This window comes from Chenopodium album, chromosome 21 (genome assembly GCF_948465745.1).
Source record: "Chenopodium album chromosome 21, dcCheAlbu1.1, whole genome shotgun sequence".
NCBI lineage: Eukaryota > Viridiplantae > Streptophyta > Magnoliopsida > Caryophyllales > Amaranthaceae > Chenopodium > Chenopodium album.
In genome coordinates this window covers 16,694,426-16,716,507 of record NC_137854.1, presented here as the reverse complement: position 1 = coordinate 16,716,507, position 22,082 = coordinate 16,694,426, and the positions used below count along the sequence as shown (strand labels likewise).

Genomic DNA, 22,082 nt, shown 5'->3' with positions numbered 1-22,082 from the left:
GTTATTCTATAAGTGATACACTGACTTTGACTATATATACATACGTCTCAACAAATTACCTGACAATCCTTTATTATGTAAGAAATTATAGGATGAATTCCTATTTAAATTTTTCAAGGGAAATGATAAAAATGAAGTATATCAATAGGTCATGATGCTATTGAATGAGGTTTTCATCTAAAATCGGTTGTACATTGAACATTTGAATGCTAGTTCATTTTTAGGTTAAATGTTTTACTTTGGAACACTTATGGAATAGATAGAGCTTACGTATCATATATGAAGTTTAAAGTGATATGAATACAAATCTGTTATAACTCGATTAAATCTATATATTTATAATTTGAATTATGTAAATCGATATCATATATGACCCAGCTATATTGTGACTACTCATCAAATGCATCATGATATGACTCGTTATAACCTTACCTAGATTATTACTCCCTCCGTGTTTTAATAAGTGTTACAGTTTAACTAAACACGCATGTCAAGACACGACTTTGACTATTAATTTATCTAATCATATGTTAATAAAATTAAAGGAAAATTCATATTATGAAGTATACATTATTACGAATCCAACAATGTATTATACAATATCATTTGTTTTTTATATGTTAGTGAATTAATCAACTCAAAACCAATATGTGAATAATGGAAAAAGTCAATCTGTAACACTTACTAAAACACGGAGGGAGTAATCCAACAAATTATTTATGACTCAGCTTGTTTCAACCTACTATCGGGTTGACTAAATTTGATTATGACCTAACTCGAGTATGACTCAATATATTCCAACCCGCTACTCGATATTTAAAATCTAATTCTATTATGACCTCCTTTAATTTGGTTTGAAACGAAATCCATTTTAACCTAATTAAGATCGTTTCCAACCCAATATGCCCGATTTAATTATTAGCCCTAAATTTAAAGCACAAAAAAACTTTAAAAAATCTAACTTGATCTGAATCAATTCACTAATCATTTGAATTTGTTTTAACCCGACCCGTTTCAACCCACAACCCAATTAACCATATCTTGAAACCGGATTGTTGACTAAAATTGACATTTTCAGTTTTCACCCATATACGATTACAAGATTTACAACAATACACAAATTTGGCCGGTGACAATGGTGTGGAGGGCAAAAAGGTAAAACAATGAAACTACCTTAATTAATGTCCGAAAAACCAAACAAGAAAAACGTGATGAATATTACAGACCGAGTGTAAGATATTTTCACAATTCACATCCAAGTCCACATACAAAATCTAACTTCTTTCCCCCAAAAATCAAATCAATTCAAATATTACAAATCATAAATCAATAATCAAATCATAAGAGTAGCAAAAAAAAAAAAAAAAAAAAAAAAAAAAAATCAGCAAAATCAAACAAAATGGCTTCAGTAGCACTATCAAGCTCAAACAGCAGCCATCCATGGCAGTTAATCTCAAAACCTCACACCAATTTTACACTTTCATCCTTCTCCAATTCATTCATTTCTCTCTCTTCATCTTCTTCTTCGTGTTCCTCTTCTTCTAAAAATTCTAATGCATCCAAAAAATACGTTTACATTTGCAAGTATTCTGCAAATGATAATCGAGAGAAGGCAATAGTGGTTTCTCAACCGATCAAATCCCACGAATTTGGGGCGTTGTTTCAAAAGCGATCATTGTGGCGTAGGATCTTTTTCACTTCTAAGAAAGTTCGCGCCATTATTTTGCTTAATGTCATTACTGTTATCTATGGTGCGTTCTTTATTCTGTTCAATATTTGGTTTAATTTATAGTTTTTTTTTTTTTTTTTTTTTTTTTTTTTGTACATAAAAATTTAATTTAAATGTTTTTGTGATTATTGTTAATTCGGTATTATTTATGAAATTAATTGTAGTTTATAAGTTTTAGATAATAATTATTAGAGTTTGTAGTTGGACGGTTTCTACGATGATTCAAGTTAGCCGACCTCAAATCATTTTTGCTTCTCATGTGAGTCGACCCAGATCATTTTTAGATTAAGGCTTTGTTGTTATAGTATTACTTTGTAATATTTTATTCTAGTTTATAGTTGTTGATTAATTACTTTGATAGATCTTCAATTGATAAATTATACATTTGGCTATGGTAATACTAATGCAGATTGGCTTCAGAAAGACAGAAATAATGGCCAGAAATATGATTAGGGTAGAGATTCTTTTTCAATGCTTTTTTACTACTGTCACTACATATATTGAGGAGTGATTTTTTCCTTCATGTATTAGAGTTCTTTGAAAGATTTTTACTCTAAATTTGGTTTGAATTGGAAATGATAAGTGTTGCGAGTTGCTACAACAACAACAACAACAAAGCCTTAGTCCCAAGATGATTTGGGGTGGCTAACATGAATCGTCATAAGGAATCGTACGATGTAAAGAAAAGGACATATAAAGAGCTTGAAAAAAGATGAGTGAAGTGAAAATTGTGAGGTGCTATTGAGTAGATATGTCTTCTATATGATTCCCAGTGGTTTATTATCAATCAGAAATTGAGGCGTGTTTGACTGCCTATATTCTAACTTATGTAGTGAATACTGTGAAATATTACAGCTGTCATAATGTTTGCAATTGCTTGCCTATTTCAAAGATTGTTTAATGATATCATTAACATGTAATTTCCGGTTGAATGTTATGAATGATGGTTTTGACTATTGTGGCAGCTAGTGACATTCCAGTTCTGAAAGAAGTTGAGGAATTTGTGGATCCTGCAACTTTCAATGTTGTTAGATTTACTCTATCAGCTATTCCCTTTCTACCAGCTGCATTTCAAGCTAGACATGATGCTCATGTCTTCAAATCAGGGGCAGAATTGGGTTTATGGGCCAGTTTAGGTTATCTTTTCCAGTCACTTGGGTTACTTACATCTGATGCAGGACGTGCATCTTTTATCTCTATACTTACAGTAAGCTTCTATATTCCGGATATCAAACCTCATCTGGTTGTAATGTATTGACTGTGATATTTTATTGTTGATTTCTTGGTCATTCTTCTGCTCAGGTGATTGTGGTTCCTTTGCTTGATGGAATGTTGGGATCAGTGATTCCACCTCTTACATGGTTTGGTGCCATCATGTCGGTTGTAGGGGTTGCTATGCTGGAATCTACTGGGTCTCCGCCTGATGTAAGTATCTTATGCCAGGCCAGTCTGTGCTTTATGTCATTACATTCTTATCATAGATAAATTAGTAATCACCAATATCTGAGCTCTGTGCTAGATAATATGGCACTGTCTGATATCTTAAGTCTTAACTATCTCAGTACAATCATTTTTCAGGTTGGAGATCTATTTAACATCCTGAGTGCAGTTTTTTTCGGTATTCATATGTTAAGAACTGAAAGAATTTCAAGATGCACAAGCAAAGAGAACTTCATACCGCTCCTTGGATATGAGGTAAGCTCACTTATAGGAGCCCTGAAGGAATTTTCATATTCAAAGTTTTGGCAATTGAGGTTCATTTCCTATTCAGAAATACTTTACATATGTCACCAAAAAAATTAAAAAAAGATGCTACCTGTTAATTGAAAATATTGATGTTTTCGCCTGTGTCCTGAGCAGTTCTGAGGTTTCCTCCAGGTATGCGTTGTTGCACTATCATCAATGATCTGGTTCTTCTTCGAAGGTTGGTTCGGTGAAAGTCTTAGACCTTGGACATGGGATTTGTTTTGGGCTTCATGGGTCTCTTTTCCTTGGATACCAGCAATATACACAGGAGTATTAACAACCGGGTTATGTTTATGGGTAGAGGTAAACTTCTCTCAACCTTAGTTTGATCTATATTACACTTCTTTTCCTTCATATGAGCATTGGCTACTTGCATCTTTATTTAACTTTGTATATGAATTACATTCCTGTTTCTTGTTCTTCTTGAAATTATTTCTTGGCCATCTAGCACATACTTCAAAAAAAATTTGACAGACCACAGATTTAGAGCTCTTTATGCTAATAGAGATAGCATGCTGATGACCCTCTCCATCCGTTAATGGTAACTAGAGTCATGTAGTGACAATAGCAATGACAGAAGCTTAAGATGTGGAAATTTTTGCATTTTTGAGTGCTGGGTCTAGTGAACCTTGTGAAAACTTTTGAGATAAACAACGTGGAGTAGATTATAAAATCAGAAGAATGTTTTGCTTTTTTTTTTTTTTTTTTTAAAAAAAAAAAAAAAATGGTAAAATTGTTCTTTTTAGTGGGTATCAGTATTGACATTAATAATCTGGAAGTGTTGGGTATTGTTATAGAAGATACATCTAGGTGCACACTGCATAGCATATTTTTTTCTTCTTGTTTTGGTCACAAGTAAACAAATTGTGAATATGGTGTATTGCTGACCATCTAGGATATCATATTATCAGGTAAAAATCTTATGTGACATAAAAATTTCTGAATACATATGGTTATGCAGATGGCTGCAATGAGAGATGTATCAGCAACTGAAACAGCGATTATTTATGCAACAGAACCTGTTTGGGGTGCTGGATTTGCTTGGTTCCTACTTGGTGAAAGATGGGACACTGTTGGATGGATTGGTGCTGCTCTTATCCTTGGTACGCAATCACTAATTTTATTAGTCCTCACAGTAAATTACAAATGCAACACCTTCCCCCAAAAAAGAGAAATAAAGAAAGAAAATCAACACCTATCTGGGCTGATGTAGTGGAAGTGGGTGATATTGTTCATTACAGATTTAATTCCTTTCTTAAATCTGGAGCAAACATTCTAATGAATATGTGAATCTGTGCTGCAAGTACACCTATGCAAATCTAAGTGCCAATGCTTCTGTCCTTTTGATTGGAGGCCCGTATCTGTTCCCACTTGGAATGGGACAAATTTAGCCATTTGTAATTTAAGCCTCTGCATCTAGCTTGGATTTCTGAGGTGGAATTTTTATTGATCCTCATTTCACTAATTCTTTCTATTGTAAGAACTAAGAAGCATTTAAAAAACTGCTTGCCAATCGCAAATTTTTTTGCGGGGAGTACTAGAAGTGACCGAAACATTTTAGACCAGGGCAGTGATTGATAAATGATAGGAATCATATGATCTTTGCTGTTATATAAAGCATTTACCCATAGTTATCAATAAAGATTTCTCAAGAATGTGAGCTTCACAGAAATTGGCATGGTTCGAGTTATAGCAGTGATAGGTTGATTCATCTTACCATAGGCTTCTTTTTCAAAGTGGGTAACCAAAAACCTATCCCGGAGATTGAACACTAGACCACCTTTGGACATGGAAACATGAATGTATGGTTCAATAGGAACTTTTCTCCTCCTTACCCTCTTACAATCCATGACAACGACCTGCATATCAGCGTTACAAGCTAAATCCGAAACCTGATTTGGATGAAACTGTAGGGTTTGTCCAGTCAGATTTTCACAGCAAAAAATATTTGTTTTGATGTGCTACAATCTGCCTGCATATGAGAGCGATTAACTAGCCCGATGGCTTACCTGGAGGAGTTTCAATCAGCTTTTTAGTTTATCAGACAGAACCCCTATGTATCTCACTGGTAGTTTCCAAAACCTGTTGTTTCCCCAATTGAGAGGCACCACCATAAATGCTTCGATTTACTCTGTATTTGTTATGGTTTTCTCTCTGGAAGGATTTTATCAGAAGGATAGGAAACGTCAATGTTAGAGACATAAGGAAAAGGATAAGTCCAAACATTATTACCCATAAAGCAAAGTAGTAAGTTGATGTAGAACAGTAGAAGCCACTCTTGTTCTTTGCCAGCCGCTTGTTTTGAAGTTTGTTCCAGTCTCTAATGCATTAATATCTAAACTTCTATGTTCTATCCAACGCTATACTTGAATATCTCCTGTTATTATGTATGAGTGATCATGATGGTTGTACCTCACTCGTGCTTATTACAAATTATCCTCTGTTGCAGGTGGAAGCCTAGTTGTTCATATGTTTGGATCTTTATCGTCTACAGATTCTGGCAGTGGTGAGGGGTGATCTGAATAGGCTCAAATTTTAGATCTGGAATGGTAGATCACACTTGAGTGATAGATAATGTAGCTAAGATGTGCAGTGTATGTATAGACAGCACCATAGTTTTAGTGTACATAAACCTGATACATAAATACATAACAGTTAAAGAGAAAACATGTTAATATCCTTCATCTAAGCCAGTAGTCAGCAGCGTTGCTGCCTTAAGTTTCGAAGTTTGGCATATTTATGAAATAGTTTCTGTTTAGTGTTTTGGGTATGTAATCTTATTATAATGTATAGATATTGAATTTATTACAATCTTGAATTTGACATATATACAGCTATTTACATTATTACATACTTCACATTAATTGTTTGTTTATCAGAAATTCAGAACTCTCAGCATTATGTGAAAATTGTTACAAATTGCGCAAGTTGTTCAATCTGAAAATGAATACTAGGGAACTGCAATTTGCCTGTTACATTTTCAGGATAAAACCTCCATTTCATGTTGTTAATGCGTTTGTAAGGAGAGTAAGGGAAAAATTGGTATTGAGATTTGAGAAGGCTGTGCTGTTAAGTAATGGTGTGTTTATGGCGAAATTTAGATATAAGGATTAAATGATGGTAGGAACAAAACAATTGAAGTTGACCCTGCGCTGTTATGTAAGGAATAAAGCATATTAATCTGGATGGTAGTCAGCATGTTGTGATGAATCCATGGCCTCCTAGCGAAGATGTTATGAAAGAACTGATTACTGAAGCTCCAATATGGATCAAACTACTCGTTTAGATCGTTACTATTGATTAGGAATGCAGTGGGTTTAGAATATCGCTATGCATTCATTTGTGGCTACATAGGAAGATTGAGAACAAGGAGAGTTATAAGCAAAAGTGATGACTGAAGGTGTCGTTTGTGTCATGTAGGAGGAAAATGTCCAACATATAATGATAGATAATAGATTTATATATTATCTTGTTAATATTCTATAAAATATTTCTTGTGTAATTTAGGTTATCTCATTAATAGGTTGATTTATATATGATTTATCATATAATACTACCTTCGTTCATATTATGTGCAACATTTACTAAAAATGGATGTTACACATTATGTGCAACAAATTTTTTCTTTTCTTTTTAAATTATCATTTATTTCTATCTCTCTTCTCATCACATGCATTCGTATATAATGTCAAAATTCAAAATTAAACCGATAGAATGGATTATATTTTGTGCATAATTATATTCCACACTACACAAACAGCATCTGACCCCTTTCAAATAAGTTAAATCAAATCCATTTATTAGTATAATCCAAATGCATAAACCAAAAACACAAAGTAGGATTTTTTGGTAAACTCTTGGAGGAGAGAGAGAGTGGGAGAGTAACAAAAATGGCTTCAGCAGTAGTTTCAAGCTCAAGCAGCAGATATCCATGGCAGCAGCAAACTTCAAAAACTTCATTTTTCTGTCAACATTCAAATCCATTCATTTCTCTCTCATTTCCTCATTCACCTTCTCCTATTACATATTCTAGGCCATCCAACAGATTTGTCTACCTTTGTAGGACTCCCGCCAATCATAATACTCCACCGAAGGCGCTTTCGGCTTCTCAGCCGATCAAATCCCCGGATATTATTGGATTCAATTCATTCAAGTTGTTATTCCACAGCCAATCATTGTGGTGTAGGATCTTTTTCACCTCCAAGAAAGTTCGCGCCATTGTTTTGCTTAATGTCATTACTATTGTTTATGGTGTGTTCTTTATGTTTTCTATTTTTTTTTTGATTAATTTTGTTAATTTTATGTGAATTTTATAACTTAATTGTTCTTGTGTTAAATAGTGCGTTTTATTAATTTGATTTTCAACCTAATCTTATTTGAACTTACCTGAACTTTTCAACTAGTGATTAGAAATCATTTTTAGCCAAATTAAACTTATTCTTTGTTTGATAAAGTGGAAGTATGGTGAACTAAACATGGCTTATGTAATGATCTTAATGAGAGGCATCCAGTTAGTTGCCTTGGTTGATGTCGAAATCATATCAAGATTATGCAATTACTTATTGTATTGAACAACAAAGACAGTGTAATTTAAGATGATTGATTGGAAGCTTCTCGGCCATAATTGCTTTTATAGTGCTTCACTGGGTAGAATGTAATTTGTCTTTGATAATTTGTAGGATTAACATTAGAACAAATGGCATTGAATACGATAAAGGTTGAGAAATTCTTTAAAGGTGATACTCTTTATACTACTGCTTCAAAGGCATATAATGAGGAATAATCTTTTCACACCAACTACAATTGCGTTGGCAATATTTTCTTGGAAAAATCACTTTTGTACCATCACTGTTACATGTTCAACTTTCAAGGATATATGTATTGAGAAGGAAACGAAAGTTTTATCAAGTCCTGAGTATGATAAGTGTTACGAGGGGTTATTGAGTGTTGGAGTTGAGTTATGGCTAATCACGGATCAGGAGTTGTGCTTGACCTGCTGCGTTCTGTTGCAATTGTAATGTCAGTTGTCTGGAGAAAATTTTCACGTATGGCTCTATGGCAGTGAAATAGTGGAGCTCTTATAGCATATGGGTCAGTGTAGGCGTGTAGCTGAATGTGTTATCTGGTTACTTGCTTATTTTTAGGGTTGCTTACTAGGCAGTGAAAAAATTGTTTGATTATTGTTGCAGCTAGTGACATTCCAGTCTTGAAAGAGGTTGAAGAATTTATGGACCCTGCTACTTTCAATGTTGTTAGATTTTCTCTATCAGCTATTCCCTTTCTACCAGCTGCATTTGAAGCAAGAAATGATGCTCACATTTGTAAGGCAGGGGCTGAATTGGGTTTATGGGTCAGTTTAGCTTATCTTTTGCAGGCATTTGGGTTGCTTACTTCTGATGCTGGACGCGCATCTTTTATCTCTATGATTGGAGTAAGTTCCTATGGTCCCTGTATCGAAGCTCAATTTAGTATGGTGTAGATATTAAGTTTCTTTGTTCCTTTCTTGGTCATTCTATTGCTCAGGTGATTGTTATTCCTTTGCTTGGTGGAATGTTTGGATCAGTGATTCCACCTCTTACATGGTTTGGGGCTATATTGTCTGTTATAGGGGTCACTATGCTTGAATCTAGTGGGTCTCCGCCTAGTGTAAGTGATTTATGCTTAAATTCATGTTGCATTTTTAATGAAAAATTCTTAATCACATTCTATCTAAATCTGTGCTGTAAGATGTTGACACTTTGTAATTATTTGATTAATTCAGCATAAATTTTTTTCAGGTTGGAGATCTTTTTAACCTTCTGAGTGCGATTTTTTTTGGTATCCATATGTTGAAGACTCAGCAAATTTCTAGAACCACAACAAAGGAGAACTTCATACCACTCCTTGGATATGAGGTTAAGAGCCTTGAAGAAAAATTTCAACTTTAACGTTTGGGCTTGAGTGTTTCAATTCCTAGGCATCCAAATTTTTAATAAAATGCAACTTTTTTATTGCAAATGTTGATATTTTTGCCTGTTTTCTGAGCAGTTCTGAGGTTTCATCCAGGTATGTGTTGTTGCAACCTCATCAATCATCTGGTTCTTATTCGAAGGCTGGTTTGATGAAAGTCATAGACCCTGGACATGGGAATTGTTTTGGGCTTCATGGGTCTCTTTTCCTTGGATACCAGCAATATACACAGGAGTGTTTTCCGGGATATGCTTATGGGTAGAGGTAAAGCTTAGTTAAAATTATGTGAGCCCCTTTCATTTCCCCCTCCCCCTCCCCCTCGTGGTTGATAATTATTTAATCTTGATCTCTCATCTTACTTCTAATTAGGCTCTCTCTCTCCATCTCTCTCTTTATTTTTTAATTTTTTTTGCTTGAGAAAATTTCATGACCACATTTTCCAAGAGTGCAGTATGGTAGCAAGATAGCATGCAGATTACATTTGAATTAGAATAATGTTGAGAACATTGGCTTTAACAGAAACTTGAACATTTTGGAGTGCTGGATCTATTGAAAACTTGAGTAAATACATGGATTTATTAAGTTTGAAAGACTGATTTACAGTCATGGCTAGTATTTATTTGTATAGGAAAGGGCCGAAACAAATGAAAGAAACATCTCAAAACTAATTACTTTTATTGCCTTTATACTTCCTCCCTAAGTTCAACTTGCAAGTTCTATACTGTCTATCAGCATTCAAAGAGGAAATTGGAAATCTGGAATTGGGAAATGATACGTGGAATATAAATTAGATGTATAATGAACTATTTAGCATACCATTTGTTGTCTCAAAGTAAAGAAGCTATGAATATGGAGTATTGTTGACCATGTAGGAAATTATTGTCATTCAGGATTATCATATGTTGTCCATCATTTCTGAATGCGTTTGGTTCTGCAGATGGCTGCAGTGCAGGAAGTATCAGCAACTGAAGCAGCTATTATTTACGGACTGGAACCAATTTGGGGAGCTTGCTTTGCTTGGTTCCTTCTTGGTGAAAGATGGGGTATTAATGGATGGATTGGTGCTGCTCTTGTCCTTGGTAAGAAATCACTTTTCTTTTTTTTTTTTTTTTTTTTTTTCCTAATTGAACTTTGAGTTCACTGTAGTTTTTTGGGAACCAATCATTGGCTCACTCAGTTGAAAGAAAAAAGCAGCAAATGTAACCCCTATATCTAGGTAGTACGCCTCTGGGGAAATAGCGGGTGAGATTATTCGTTACATATATAATCATGCTCTTTCTACCTAGATCAAAATTTCTACTGTGTACGCCTTGCATATTTCTTAAAGCAATGACTGTGTGCTGTGTCAAGTTTAAGAATCCAGGGCAAAGTTTGAGAGTCAAGTATATGCATCCTGTATGTTTGACCAGATTTTTTTGTACGAGTCCAGCCCGTTCTTTGCGTGCTCTAGATCATTGCTAATTTTTTATGGCGTTTAGTAATCCAGGAACCTTGCTTGGGGAATGGGGCTTCCTAAAAGCCAGCTTGTTTAACTGAATTGTCCATGCCAGAGGCTTTCTTTTTCTAAGTTCTAATAGAGTCTGACAACTTCAAAACAGTAGTTACATTCCAAAGATAGATTGAGGAAACCTGAACCACCTTTGAACTTGGGAAAAATAATTATTTCCCATTCAACAAAATAGGTGTTCCACCTTAACCTTTACCAGCCTCAATAATCTGCATATATTGTTAAATATGCTTAGCAGAGACTCGGTAAAGATGAAAGGCTTGACTTGTCGATTTTGCACACAAATCACATTTTTGTTGAGCTGTAGTCTGCTTGCATGTATGAGAAATCTACTAATCTTTTGGCTGGCTTATTGGAAGTTTTTTTTTTTTTTTTTTTTTTTTTTTTTTTTTTTTTTTTTTTTAGCTTCATACCAAACAGCGTGCGTACCACCTTAAAGATTTGATTTACTGTCACGTGGTAGTTTTGGTGGAATTTTTTGGTAGAAAAGAAAAATCTTATGAAGTATGATTTTAAGAAAAAAAATGAAAGGCACAACATTTTCTACTAGAAAAGTGATAGTATTACCAATTAACAAAAAATCTGAGCATATCATCTTATACATATATTTGTTTGCATGCATTCCCTTGGTGGCTGCGCCTCTGCTGGTTGTGCTGATTGCAGTTCCTTTGTTATGCAGGCGGAAGCCTAATTGCCCAAACGTTTGGATCTTTGTCATCTGCTGAATCTGGAGATTCTGAGCAGTGAACAAGAACCAGCATCGAGTTGAGTTGTTAAGCAGTGAATGTCAGATCAACATGATAAATTGATAAATGTAGCTTATTTTGTGCAATATCTGTATAAATATCCTCGTGTTCCTCCCCATCTCCAATTTTTTTGTGATTGTTGATTTGTACATAAAATTTGAAAATTGACAATCTCTCTAGCATGGCCATGTACATAATAATCTTAAACACAAATCATATATTCAAATAAATTGCTTACAGTAAGTCGTGTTGCAGGCTACCTTTTTGATTTACTGTCTGTCCTTATTTTCACCTCCTATACAAGGCCTACAAGGCTACAACAGTAGCTTGTTTTGCTCTCCTCTTGCTTAAAAATCAATATTAGAGTCTGGTTGGCTAATTCAAATCACTTGACCTAAACCCGAATTGTATATGTATGACATGATCCAATTTTGATACAATTAGAATAAAAAATGTGTTAAGTACTTCCTATATTTTCTTTTAAATGCAATACTCTCTTTATATTTAATAACTAATCCAAATTGGGGGTATTGTGTGACCGGAGCATACATTAGAAATTAAAGGGAAAAATCTACTACTTCATATTAAACTAGCGTTGCTATATGGGTTAGAATGTTAGGTATTGAAGATGCTTATATTAAGATGGATGAGTGGGAACACATTATATGATATAGTTAGAAATAAATACGAAGTATATTAAAAGGAAAATTGGAGTTGCAGACATGATAAAATGAGTGAGAACCAATTGTGTTGGTTTGAGCATGTCGGACGAAAGTGGTGCACGAGTGAGAAATTCAAAGGATTGGGATGGTGTATAGGGGTTTGGCGGGGTGGACATGGACGAGGGGGTATTGGACGAGCTTGAGCATGTGAACGTGAACGTGAACAAGGTTGGCTATGATGATTTCCTGCTCGCATCCTTAAGGCACGGTATCTGCGGTGACAATTAGGAGCATCGCAACCATTGGGGGGGGGGGGGGGGGGGGCGCTTGGGTTCAACGTGATTCTCACCTTCTCCGTCAAATACTCAAATCCACCACTAATTGGATTGGTAAGAGTAGTCTATCTCTCTTATGAGCATTTTGGTGGCCTCTTAGAGCATGAATTGAGGGATAAACCTTAGGGCATAGGTGACAAGGGTAAGTCACATTTGGGGTTGGTTGTTTAGGCCTTTTGTTAGGAGCTTCCGATTTTTGGTTGTTTTGGTTTTGAGGATGGACCATTTGATGAGCTTCCGGCTGAGTTGGTATCCTTGGAAAATAGATTTCTGGACATTTTGAAGGAAAAAGAAGAAAATGGAAGGGAGATTTTTTTGGGAGATGTTGGGAGCTCTTGTTAAGAATGTGAAAAAATGAGAGGGGTGTGAGGGGATTCGTATAGGAAAAAAAAAACGTAGAGGTAATTAAGAGAGTAGAAGGATAGGAAGGAAATTATTATTCAGTGTAAAATTAAAATAAAGGCTTTATTTAATTTGTTACATGATTGAAGAAAAAGGTCCTTATTTTTGGTATAATGAATAATGGCATGGTTGTTACTTGTTAGTGATGTTTCCTAAGTTTGTAAGGATTACCAGTCGAAAGAGAAAAATGCTTAGACTTAAAGTGTTGAGAGTCTAGAGTATCGCCTAAACTTTTATTCAAAGTTGATTTAAGTTATTGAAAAAAAAAGTCGTTTCAAAAAAGAGTTATTGAAAAAAAAAATAAAGAAAACCACGCACTTTTAAAATACTAATTCATACACATATAAGAAGATAGTGTTATATACATTAATACATACTAGAATGAGAAAAAACATGTTCATGAGTATACTTGATTTAGATCACTATACTAACTTTCGACTATTATTTGAACATTAATTGAAGTAAGTTTATGCGCAATTAACGGTTTAGTGTCACGTGTATTATTAGATGCACGCACGTTTACATAATTTTGTCATCATTTGATACATAAAAGGCGTAAATCGTGCATATAAAGAATCATATCAGATGCACGTACGTTCTACATAATTTTGTTTGCACTCGATACATAGCAAGAAAAACCTTAGATGTTCTCTATATGTAACACCCCAATAATTCTCCCTTTTCCAAAGCACTTAATTTAAATAAAATAGTGGAGAACCATTGGCATGTTACCGCCACATGTTAAAACGCTAAGGCTTTATCAAAGTATCGCAGCGAAAAATCAAACTTAAATCTTTAAAATAACACAGTTTAGAAAATGAATAAGTCAAAGCTTACAAATTGGAACCATATAAGGCCCTTATTTAAAACCAAACCAATAATCAAAATCCAAAACATAAACAAAATCGCAAAGCATGAATAAGTTCAACACAAGAATTGAACACTCTCAATCACACCAATCCCTTGACAATGCGTATGTCAAATTCCCGAACTTCACATTATCAAGCTAACCTGTGCAATACTGCTCCCCAATAATACAAGTGTAATAATTGGATCATCACAGGGTCATTGAAAGGCAAAGGCCATGACCAAAGAAAAACACACACAAAAGCACGTAATCAGCAAAGCTAAGTACTTACAAGCTACAACGTACAAAAACCTAGCATACTCAATTAGTTATAATAAATAAACATACAACACAAATTCATTAATCAAGACTCCACACTTAGACAATTCAATTGACTCAACATATTTACTAATTAATTCCAAACACTTGACTCTATGTTTAATTTAATTAATTTAGTTTGGAGTAAGCAATAGACGAGGTTGTCCAATCCACCAAATCATTTTGTTCCCAAATGACCATTTGAAATAAAAGTTTAGCGCGATGCAAGAATGGGCGCGACTCTATTCTCACAAAGTTAGTCTAGGATCTCATCTAACTTTCATTATAAAATAAAATGTAGATACCAAAAGAGAAGAGGACATGTTGATCAAACAAGCCTCGAAAAGCCACGGGCTACCACCGTGTACCCCAACCCATAATTGTCAATACTCTAGAAGTGCACGCTTTCCAGAGTTTTATTGCTCATCCATGTTTCACTTTACGTGATTACAATTTTAATTAATAGCCGACTCAATCAAGAAGACCATACATAACAATCATACATCAATTCATTTTTAATCTTATTAAGGACAATGGTGAGCACATCACAAATTGACCTTTAATTCCATTAAACTTCTAAATTATCCAAAATTGTTGAACATAGTCAACTCACCTAGCCATTCGGCTTAATCCACCTTTACTCAACATACTTATAAGTCATGATTGAGTAATAAATAAATAAATAATAATCTTGTGGAATAATTAATAAATTCATTTCACTTAAACCATTCAATTCCAACCCTTTAATAATCCAAACATGGTTAATAAACCAATCCAATAAAATATGCTTGTATCGACATTCCATACAAACAATTAATCCAATATAATTCAACATGTTTGCATCCATAATTCCATACAAACATAATCAATTCACCAAAACATGTCTCATAAACATAAGCACATGAATTAAATCAATGTGTAACCAAACAATTTCCATCCAAGTTTTCCCTAATCATGAAACTAAGTTATTTCCTTTTGGTACCTAAACATGATACTACTTATAACGAAGTAGACATGTACGTACCTCGTGTAAACAATCCTTTGTGCCACTTTTAATCACTTATAATTGTCCTAGGGAATAATCACTTCCTAGAAAACAACCAACAATTAATATTACTAACCCAAGTAATTTATAACAATATAATATGATGAATAACCTCTTAAAACTTCAATAAAAAAAACATATATTTATGCTTAATTAACTTTAAATATAATTAATTTTATTAATCAAACTCAAGGATAAAATTTTAAGCATAAAAAAACTTTGTTAAAAATAAAAAACTGCCCGAAAATCGTATTTAGAGGCTGAATTTGGCCACGAGAGGGTGGTGCTCACTCCTTGGCAGTGAGTCTTTCTTAAAACATTGTTTCCTCATGGAAAACACTACTTTTTTGTTCAAATCGAATGAGTTTAGAACCTGATCGGGATTAAAACGGGATTAATATTAACGAACCGAAATCTAAACATTAAAACACGAATTTACGTGTTCAAAATAATCTGGAATTAAGTTAAACTAATCAGTAGTATAATAACCAAAATTTCAAAACATCATTACTATAAAAGCCCTAAATCAATTGTTCATAAAAACCCTAAAATCATGATTTTCAATAATTTAAAACCCTAGGTTATAAAATTTACAAAATCTTAAAATTATAACATTTATAAAATCTGAAATTATAAAGTTTAATCATCAAAATACAATTTGATACTAATTAAATTAATTTCAAACAATAAAATCAAAACCCAACAAAGGAGAAAGAAAATAAAACTAACCTTTTGTGTGGGGAAATTTTTGGGGATGTATGGGGTATTTATAGGAGAGAGGGTCGTAGGGTAAGTAGGGATATTGGGCCTGATAAAATTAATGGGTCAACTAAGAAAGTAAACTGGGTTTGGTTTGTTTGTTGGACATAAATTATAGAAGGAAGGTTCATAAATAGTTCTTTGTAATAAAATCGTTTATCAACCCCAAAAATAATTCGAAACTTTTGAAATTAAATTCGAAAATAAATACAAATAAATATTATTAATAAAATATAATTTTATTAATAATATATTTAAAAATACGTGGGATTACAATATATTACGACAAAATTAAACAATTTGTAAATTATCATTGTTATAGCATAAGTACATTATCGACCTCTAATTAGTGATAGTGTTACTAATTGATAATTATTAAGCTCATTGCCATATAACATAAGACACAAAATATTTTACCTATATATGTTTTTATGAAACTACATACTTTATATATTCCTATCTTTGTTTATGAAACTAGAGCTAGAGTTTTCATGGCTGAATTTGACCTTAAAATCCTCTAGCTTGTTTTTCGGCTACGTAGTACGAAGAGCTCCCTTGCCCCCTACCACCGCTGCTCCATTTAGCTTGTTTGGGTCGGCTAACTAGAGAAATAGAAAAGAGGAGAGAGAAGAGAGCTCGGTGAAGGGGGTGGGTTTGGGTGGGATAACTGGAAAAGAAGAAAAGAGGAGAGAGAAAGATCGAGGAGATAGAGAAGCGAGAGAAGAAAAATTAAAAAAAGAATATATATATATATATATATATATATATATATATATATATATATATATATATATATATATATATATATATATATATATATATATTGTGGCTGGTTGTACAGTGCGGCCAGCCGTATATGAAAATTTGTGATTTAATGAATGTTTAGTGTAACATAAATCGTGCAAGCTGGTAGTGCGAGAAGGTGAAGAACGACGAAGGAAATAGATGGATTTCGCCGAAGAAAATGGTACAGTCGCTGAATGTGAATAGGAAGAGGAGTGAAGGAACAGTGAAGAAGATGACGGTGGATAGGAAGAGGAGCATAGCTGTGTAGTAGATGAAGATGGATACAAAGAGGAGGAAAAAATAGGAATGAAAAAGCAACATTAATTTCAAGTCAGCAACAAAAATTATAAAATAAACTTTTTTTTTTTAAAATCTTTGCCATTATTGAAACATCACATCAGGGGCTAGCTCGTATTTAGTGAACTTAATATTCAAAAAATATTGGGTAAATGTGAATGTCCGAGGAGGTTCTATCCATATCAATTAGATTCTTGTCGTATGATGTAGCGTTGTTTAGTTTCGGATAATGGATCCAATCCAATCCAACAATCAGGATATTCCAAATTTTTTGATCGGATCAATCACCAAGTTTTTGGACATTGAAATTTTCGGGAAAATCCAATCCGTATCCAATTCGAAACCCAATTTTTTTCCAAAATTTGATCCAAAATATCCAAACTGCTAAAACCAAATCGAATACCCAAAATTTTAGATTGGACCATCAAATTTTTGGATTGGGTATATTTGAACACCCTTCCCCTAATATGATGGGTTTGGGAAGTCAATCTTCATAAAATAAAGATGTCGGCCAGGCGGCTAGTCTAGCTTGGTTTAAATCATGAGCTTGTTTGACTAGAAGAGGTTTGACAATACTTAATATGCTTACATTATATTCTACAATACTATTTTTTTTTTTTTAAAACAACATCCTTGAGGTACTTAATGATGTTTTAGTGATACCTCCTTAATTTTTGAATAAAAAAAAAAACACAGTATCACTTGCATCATTAGCATAGATGACTTTTGAGTTTGCTTTTGTTTTACATTACTTTTGAACACGGGTTGTGCTTATATCATTAGTTTTATTTAAAACTTTACAAATTATTTGAGTCATCGTCTTTTGAGAAGTTTTAACATTTATGAATTAAAAGTAATAATTTTTAAAACAAGGACAACTAAATTAATTTCGTAATTTTCTTCTTAAGATATACAATCGCAAATTAGAACCAATTCATATTTTCAAACCCTAAACACTAACAATTATGTATTCATGTGCGCAACCAATTTTGGATGTGAGATAAATTTTCATAATTTGATTTTTTTTTTAGATTTTCTTAACTTACACAAATATTTTGTATATTAATAATCATAATTTAAAATTTTATAAAATGAAAAAAAGTCTAACTTTTTTTAATCTCAAAAATTTCTTTTGAAATTTCGCAAGGTAAAATAATTTAAAGTTAATGTGTTGGTATTATATATTATATTATATATAAAATTTTAGATATTAAATATAATTCGTTACTTTTACCTAGGTGGCGATATAGTTTTTTATCATTCGTCACTTTTCTTAGGTTGCGAGTGAATTTTTTAATTCTATAATAAAATACAAATCTAATTTTATATTGGTTGAAATAATACCTTTCCTTATGTGGCGCGCCAAATGCTCTCGAAAAATGACTACTTTATATATACTAGATGGAAGCTCGTGCGATGCACGGTTTTTTCACCTAAGGTTTTTAATTATTTGGATTATTGTTGTATTTAATTTGAAAAGATATCCCTCAAAAAAGAAATGTGAAAATATAAATATAAAATAGCTATAGTAATTTAAATCCTAATCATTATTCATTGTTTTACCATATCTTCTATTTCAATGGAATCACCAATTTCGTTCACAACCAACCTACTACATCAATGGATAAATTGAATAGTGAAATGTTAGCAAAACTGAAATTGATATAAATTAAATCGTGACATTTATATTAAATAAATCAATATATTGACCAATAAATGAAAAATTCTTGCGATATAAAATCAAATCTATACATTGGATTTTTTTTCATATCTTCAATAATAACCAAATCCATCCATATAATAAGTATACAATATCAAATCGCATGCCATTACATAAATAGATAATCGTTAATTATCCCAAATAAATACAATGTAAGTAGTAATTACAAAAATAAATTTAAACATAAGATTTTAAAATTACTCGGACATTGATGACCTAAAAATAACACAAAATTACTAACACAAATTTTGCTTGATGGGGTTTTGTATTGATACAAAATTTTGTTTGTGTCGTATGATCGTTAGATCTACATGAAAAAAAAAATTTAATAAATAAAACATAAACATATAATCATTAAGCATTACAAATTAACACAATTAAGTAATAATTACAAATACAAATTTAAAGATAGGATTTTTAAAATAAAGCTAAAAATTACCTGGCCATTGATGACCAAAAATTAACACAAAATTACTACCACAAAATTCGCTTGATGGTTTTTTAATTCAAAAATAAAATATCAATTTTTTTTCTCATTGGTTGAAATAAGTATATTTCTTACGTGGCGCTTTGAATGCTCTCCAAATATACTTACTTTATTTATATGAACTAGCTGATGCACATATTTCATGGGCAAAGAACAGTGTTCTGACTACTGTGGTCGATGACTTCTTTGATGTTGGAAGCTCAGAAGAGGAGCAACTAAATCTTATTCAGTTGTTTGACAAGTATGTGTTCTTACCCCACTTCTCCCTAGACGCACAAGCCATAACTCCCTCTCCCCCTAAATTTCGTCGTGTGATTGAAAACCAGCTAAAATTTGCAGGTGGGATGCAGATAAAGGTATCCAACCCTGTACGGAGAATGTTCGCATCATATTCTCAGCAAACTGGGGAACAATTTGTGAAATTGCTGAAAAAGCATGTACTTGGCAAGATCGTAACAGAACTAATCACTTGGTTGAGATTGTAGGCTTTCATATCTTCTTTGTTGTTCTTCCATAATACGCAAGCCATGAGACGGGGTAATATTTAATCTGTTCCTTGGGACTGATTGTGTGACAGTGGTTGAGCCTCGTAAAGTCTATGTGGAAATAAGCAGAGATAGCGAGGAACAAGTTAGTACCTACAAAAGAGGAATACATAGACAATGGCTACATATCTTTTTCCTTGGGGCCAATCATTCTTCCAGCTCTGTATTTCAACGGTCCCAAACTATCCGAGGAGGTTATTAGAAGTGATAAGTACCATAATCTATTCAAGTTGATGAGCACTTGCGGCCGCCTCCTCAACGATTACCAAGGCTTTCAGGTAAGTCACTTTGGTCATACTCATCTCCAAATAGCAGTTTAGCTTAGTTTGTTTGCTTTCGTTTAAAAAAGATTAATATCTTGGATGTTGCATCAGTGTGAAACGGAGGAGGGGAAGCTAAACGCAGTGTCCTTGCGCATCCTTCACGAAAAAGGAACTATAAACGAAGAAGATGCTATTGGAGACATAAGACAGACAATTGAAGACAAAAGAAGAGAGCTACTGAGAATAGTATTACAAGGAGATATAGGTGTAGTTCCAAAAGATTGCAGGGAAGTGTTCTGGAAAATGAGCAAGGTGCTGCACTTTTTCTACACGAAGGATGATGGGTTTACTTCTTATGATATGAAAGGTGTTGTAAAGGCAGTTCTCCATGACCCCATTGATTAAGCGTAAAATACAGTATTATTTCATTTGAGAAAGCAAAATAAGGGAAAGAATCAAGAAAATAATTATTTCTGATTTTGTAATTGATCAAATTCATCTCTAGGTCTTCATGACATTAAATCTCCAAGTTCTAAGCATAGCAATATGATCATTATGTCAAAGCTCAACTGTAAATACCACTCTCAAAAGCCTCGGTTAGCATGTAGGCATTTAACATGCCACCTTCTCATAAGATACCAAGCCATGGACTCTGCCTTTCAACTTGTGCTGAGGAAGTTCGAGCCTATAAAGAACCTCTTAAACATTGAGATGTATGCAAAAGTTTCAACATCTGATGCTTAAGCTTATATTAGTTAAAATTTTAAAATTTTCACAGTTTATATGCTAAAATTTCAAATGCTTATGCTTATTGGAGTTAAAATCAATTCTAGTAAACTTCAATTTGTGTTATATAAACATAAATTAGCTCACTCACATGTCACATAACTCTTATCTTTAGTAAGAATATAGCATGATTTTAAAATTTAAATTTAAGATATGTATGTAAATTTTTATATGTGGTTGGCCACACCGTGTGTCCGGGGTTACCTAAACTATGAAATATCTTAGCATATGAGCTCCCTAAAAGGAAGATGCACCTTGTTGAGATGAGTAGTATATCAAATCCTTTTAAAGCAATCATGAGGGGTATTACAACTCGGGTAACCCTTGACCGAGTGACTCGAGTAACCCTTGACAACTTGAGTAACCCCTGAGATTAGGTAACTCGAGTAATCCAGTCACACGATGTGGCCAGTCACACAGGAAAATCTCATGTTGTAATATGACTTTTATGGCAGGCATATTTTGGATATGTTGAAGCTAATGATTAGATTTTTAGTTTCCAACATTAAGTTATTTTCACATAGTGTCTTTCCTTTTTTTTTTTTTTTTAACTTTATTGCAATGTTGAATGTTCCAACATTGCATGACTTATCGGGAATTCTAATAAAGGATGGTAATAAAAAAAATAGAGGAAATCAATTAAGTAATCAATTAATTGGTCTTTATTACTTCTTTGGTTTTAATTTTGGCGGTTTTTCTAACGTTTTTCCAAAAAAAAGATCGAACCAGGGATGAAGTACTTCAATTACAAGTAAAACAATAAAGTTATCTCATAAACTCTTTCAAGCGTGAACTAGTCATAGCCTTATAGGCGGTCTATACGACCACCTAAAACCTAAAGTCTTGTTAGTAAATCGAAACACCATCACCATTACATACTTAACATCACTAAAAACCGTATTTGTCAAGCTTATTTTGGTACAAGATAAAGTCTAAAGAGACCACTAGTATGTAGCTGAATAATGTTATGTACAAGTTTATCAACACACTTCTCTAAAACTAAATACTCATTGACAGTCAGTTTGCAAAACACATTCAAAGGGACCACTAGTATGTAGCTGAATAATGTTATGTACAAGTTTATCAACACACTTCTCTAAAACTAAATACACATTGACAGTCAGTTTGCAAAACACATTCACCAAGTTTGTAA

General features: G+C 33.2%; 2 protein-coding genes across 4 annotated transcripts; both read left to right on the top strand.

Annotated features, from left to right (window-relative positions):
- The first annotated feature begins 1,301 nt into the window (after positions 1–1,301).
- On the top strand, positions 1,302–6,328 carry LOC145602161 (uncharacterized). The gene is made up of 7 exons (XM_081658328.1): positions 1,302–1,751; positions 2,695–2,936; positions 3,032–3,154; positions 3,308–3,424; positions 3,608–3,778; positions 4,437–4,578; positions 5,925–6,328. Exons 1-7 carry the CDS (start codon positions 1,400–1,402, stop codon positions 5,990–5,992), a joined length of 1,215 nt encoding a protein of 404 aa, XP_081514454.1. The 5' UTR covers positions 1,302–1,399; the 3' UTR covers positions 5,993–6,328.
- A 977-nt stretch (positions 6,329–7,305) lies between these two features.
- On the top strand, positions 7,306–11,920 carry LOC145602082 (uncharacterized). Of its 3 annotated transcripts, none has more exons than XR_014104498.1 (8): positions 7,306–7,726; positions 8,665–8,906; positions 8,999–9,121; positions 9,253–9,369; positions 9,521–9,688; positions 10,362–10,503; positions 10,571–10,666; positions 11,611–11,652. XR_014104498.1 is itself a non-coding variant. In XM_081658222.1 (8 exons), exons 1-7 carry the CDS (start codon positions 7,366–7,368, stop codon positions 10,625–10,627), a joined length of 1,179 nt encoding a protein of 392 aa, XP_081514348.1. In that variant the 5' UTR covers positions 7,306–7,365; the 3' UTR covers positions 10,628–10,666; positions 11,611–11,920. The 3 variants fall into 3 exon arrangements, 2 of the variants coding, with proteins under 2 accessions (XP_081514348.1, XP_081514347.1); XM_081658222.1 differs by having other exon boundaries at positions 10,602–10,666; positions 11,611–11,920; XM_081658221.1 differs by lacking the exon at positions 10,571–10,666 and having other exon boundaries at positions 11,611–11,920.
- The last annotated feature ends 10,162 nt before the right edge of the window (positions 11,921–22,082 follow it).

Excerpts from the sequence above, each read along its gene's own strand:
- LOC145602161 (XM_081658328.1), top strand. The coding sequence starts at position 1,400 with ATGGCTTCAGTAGCACTATCAAGCTCAAACAGCAGCCATCCATGGCAG. Across the intron at positions 3,425-3,607 it reads TACCGCTCCTTGGATATGAG|GTATGCGTTGTTGCACTATC; the intron begins GTAAGCTCACTT and ends GGTTTCCTCCAG. Across the intron at positions 3,779-4,436 it reads GGTTATGTTTATGGGTAGAG|ATGGCTGCAATGAGAGATGT; the intron begins GTAAACTTCTCT and ends ATGGTTATGCAG.
- LOC145602082 (XM_081658221.1), top strand. The coding sequence starts at position 7,366 with ATGGCTTCAGCAGTAGTTTCAAGCTCAAGCAGCAGATATCCATGGCAG. Across the intron at positions 8,907-8,998 it reads CTTTTATCTCTATGATTGGA|GTGATTGTTATTCCTTTGCT; the intron begins GTAAGTTCCTAT and ends TCTATTGCTCAG. Across the intron at positions 9,370-9,520 it reads TACCACTCCTTGGATATGAG|GTATGTGTTGTTGCAACCTC; the intron begins GTTAAGAGCCTT and ends GGTTTCATCCAG.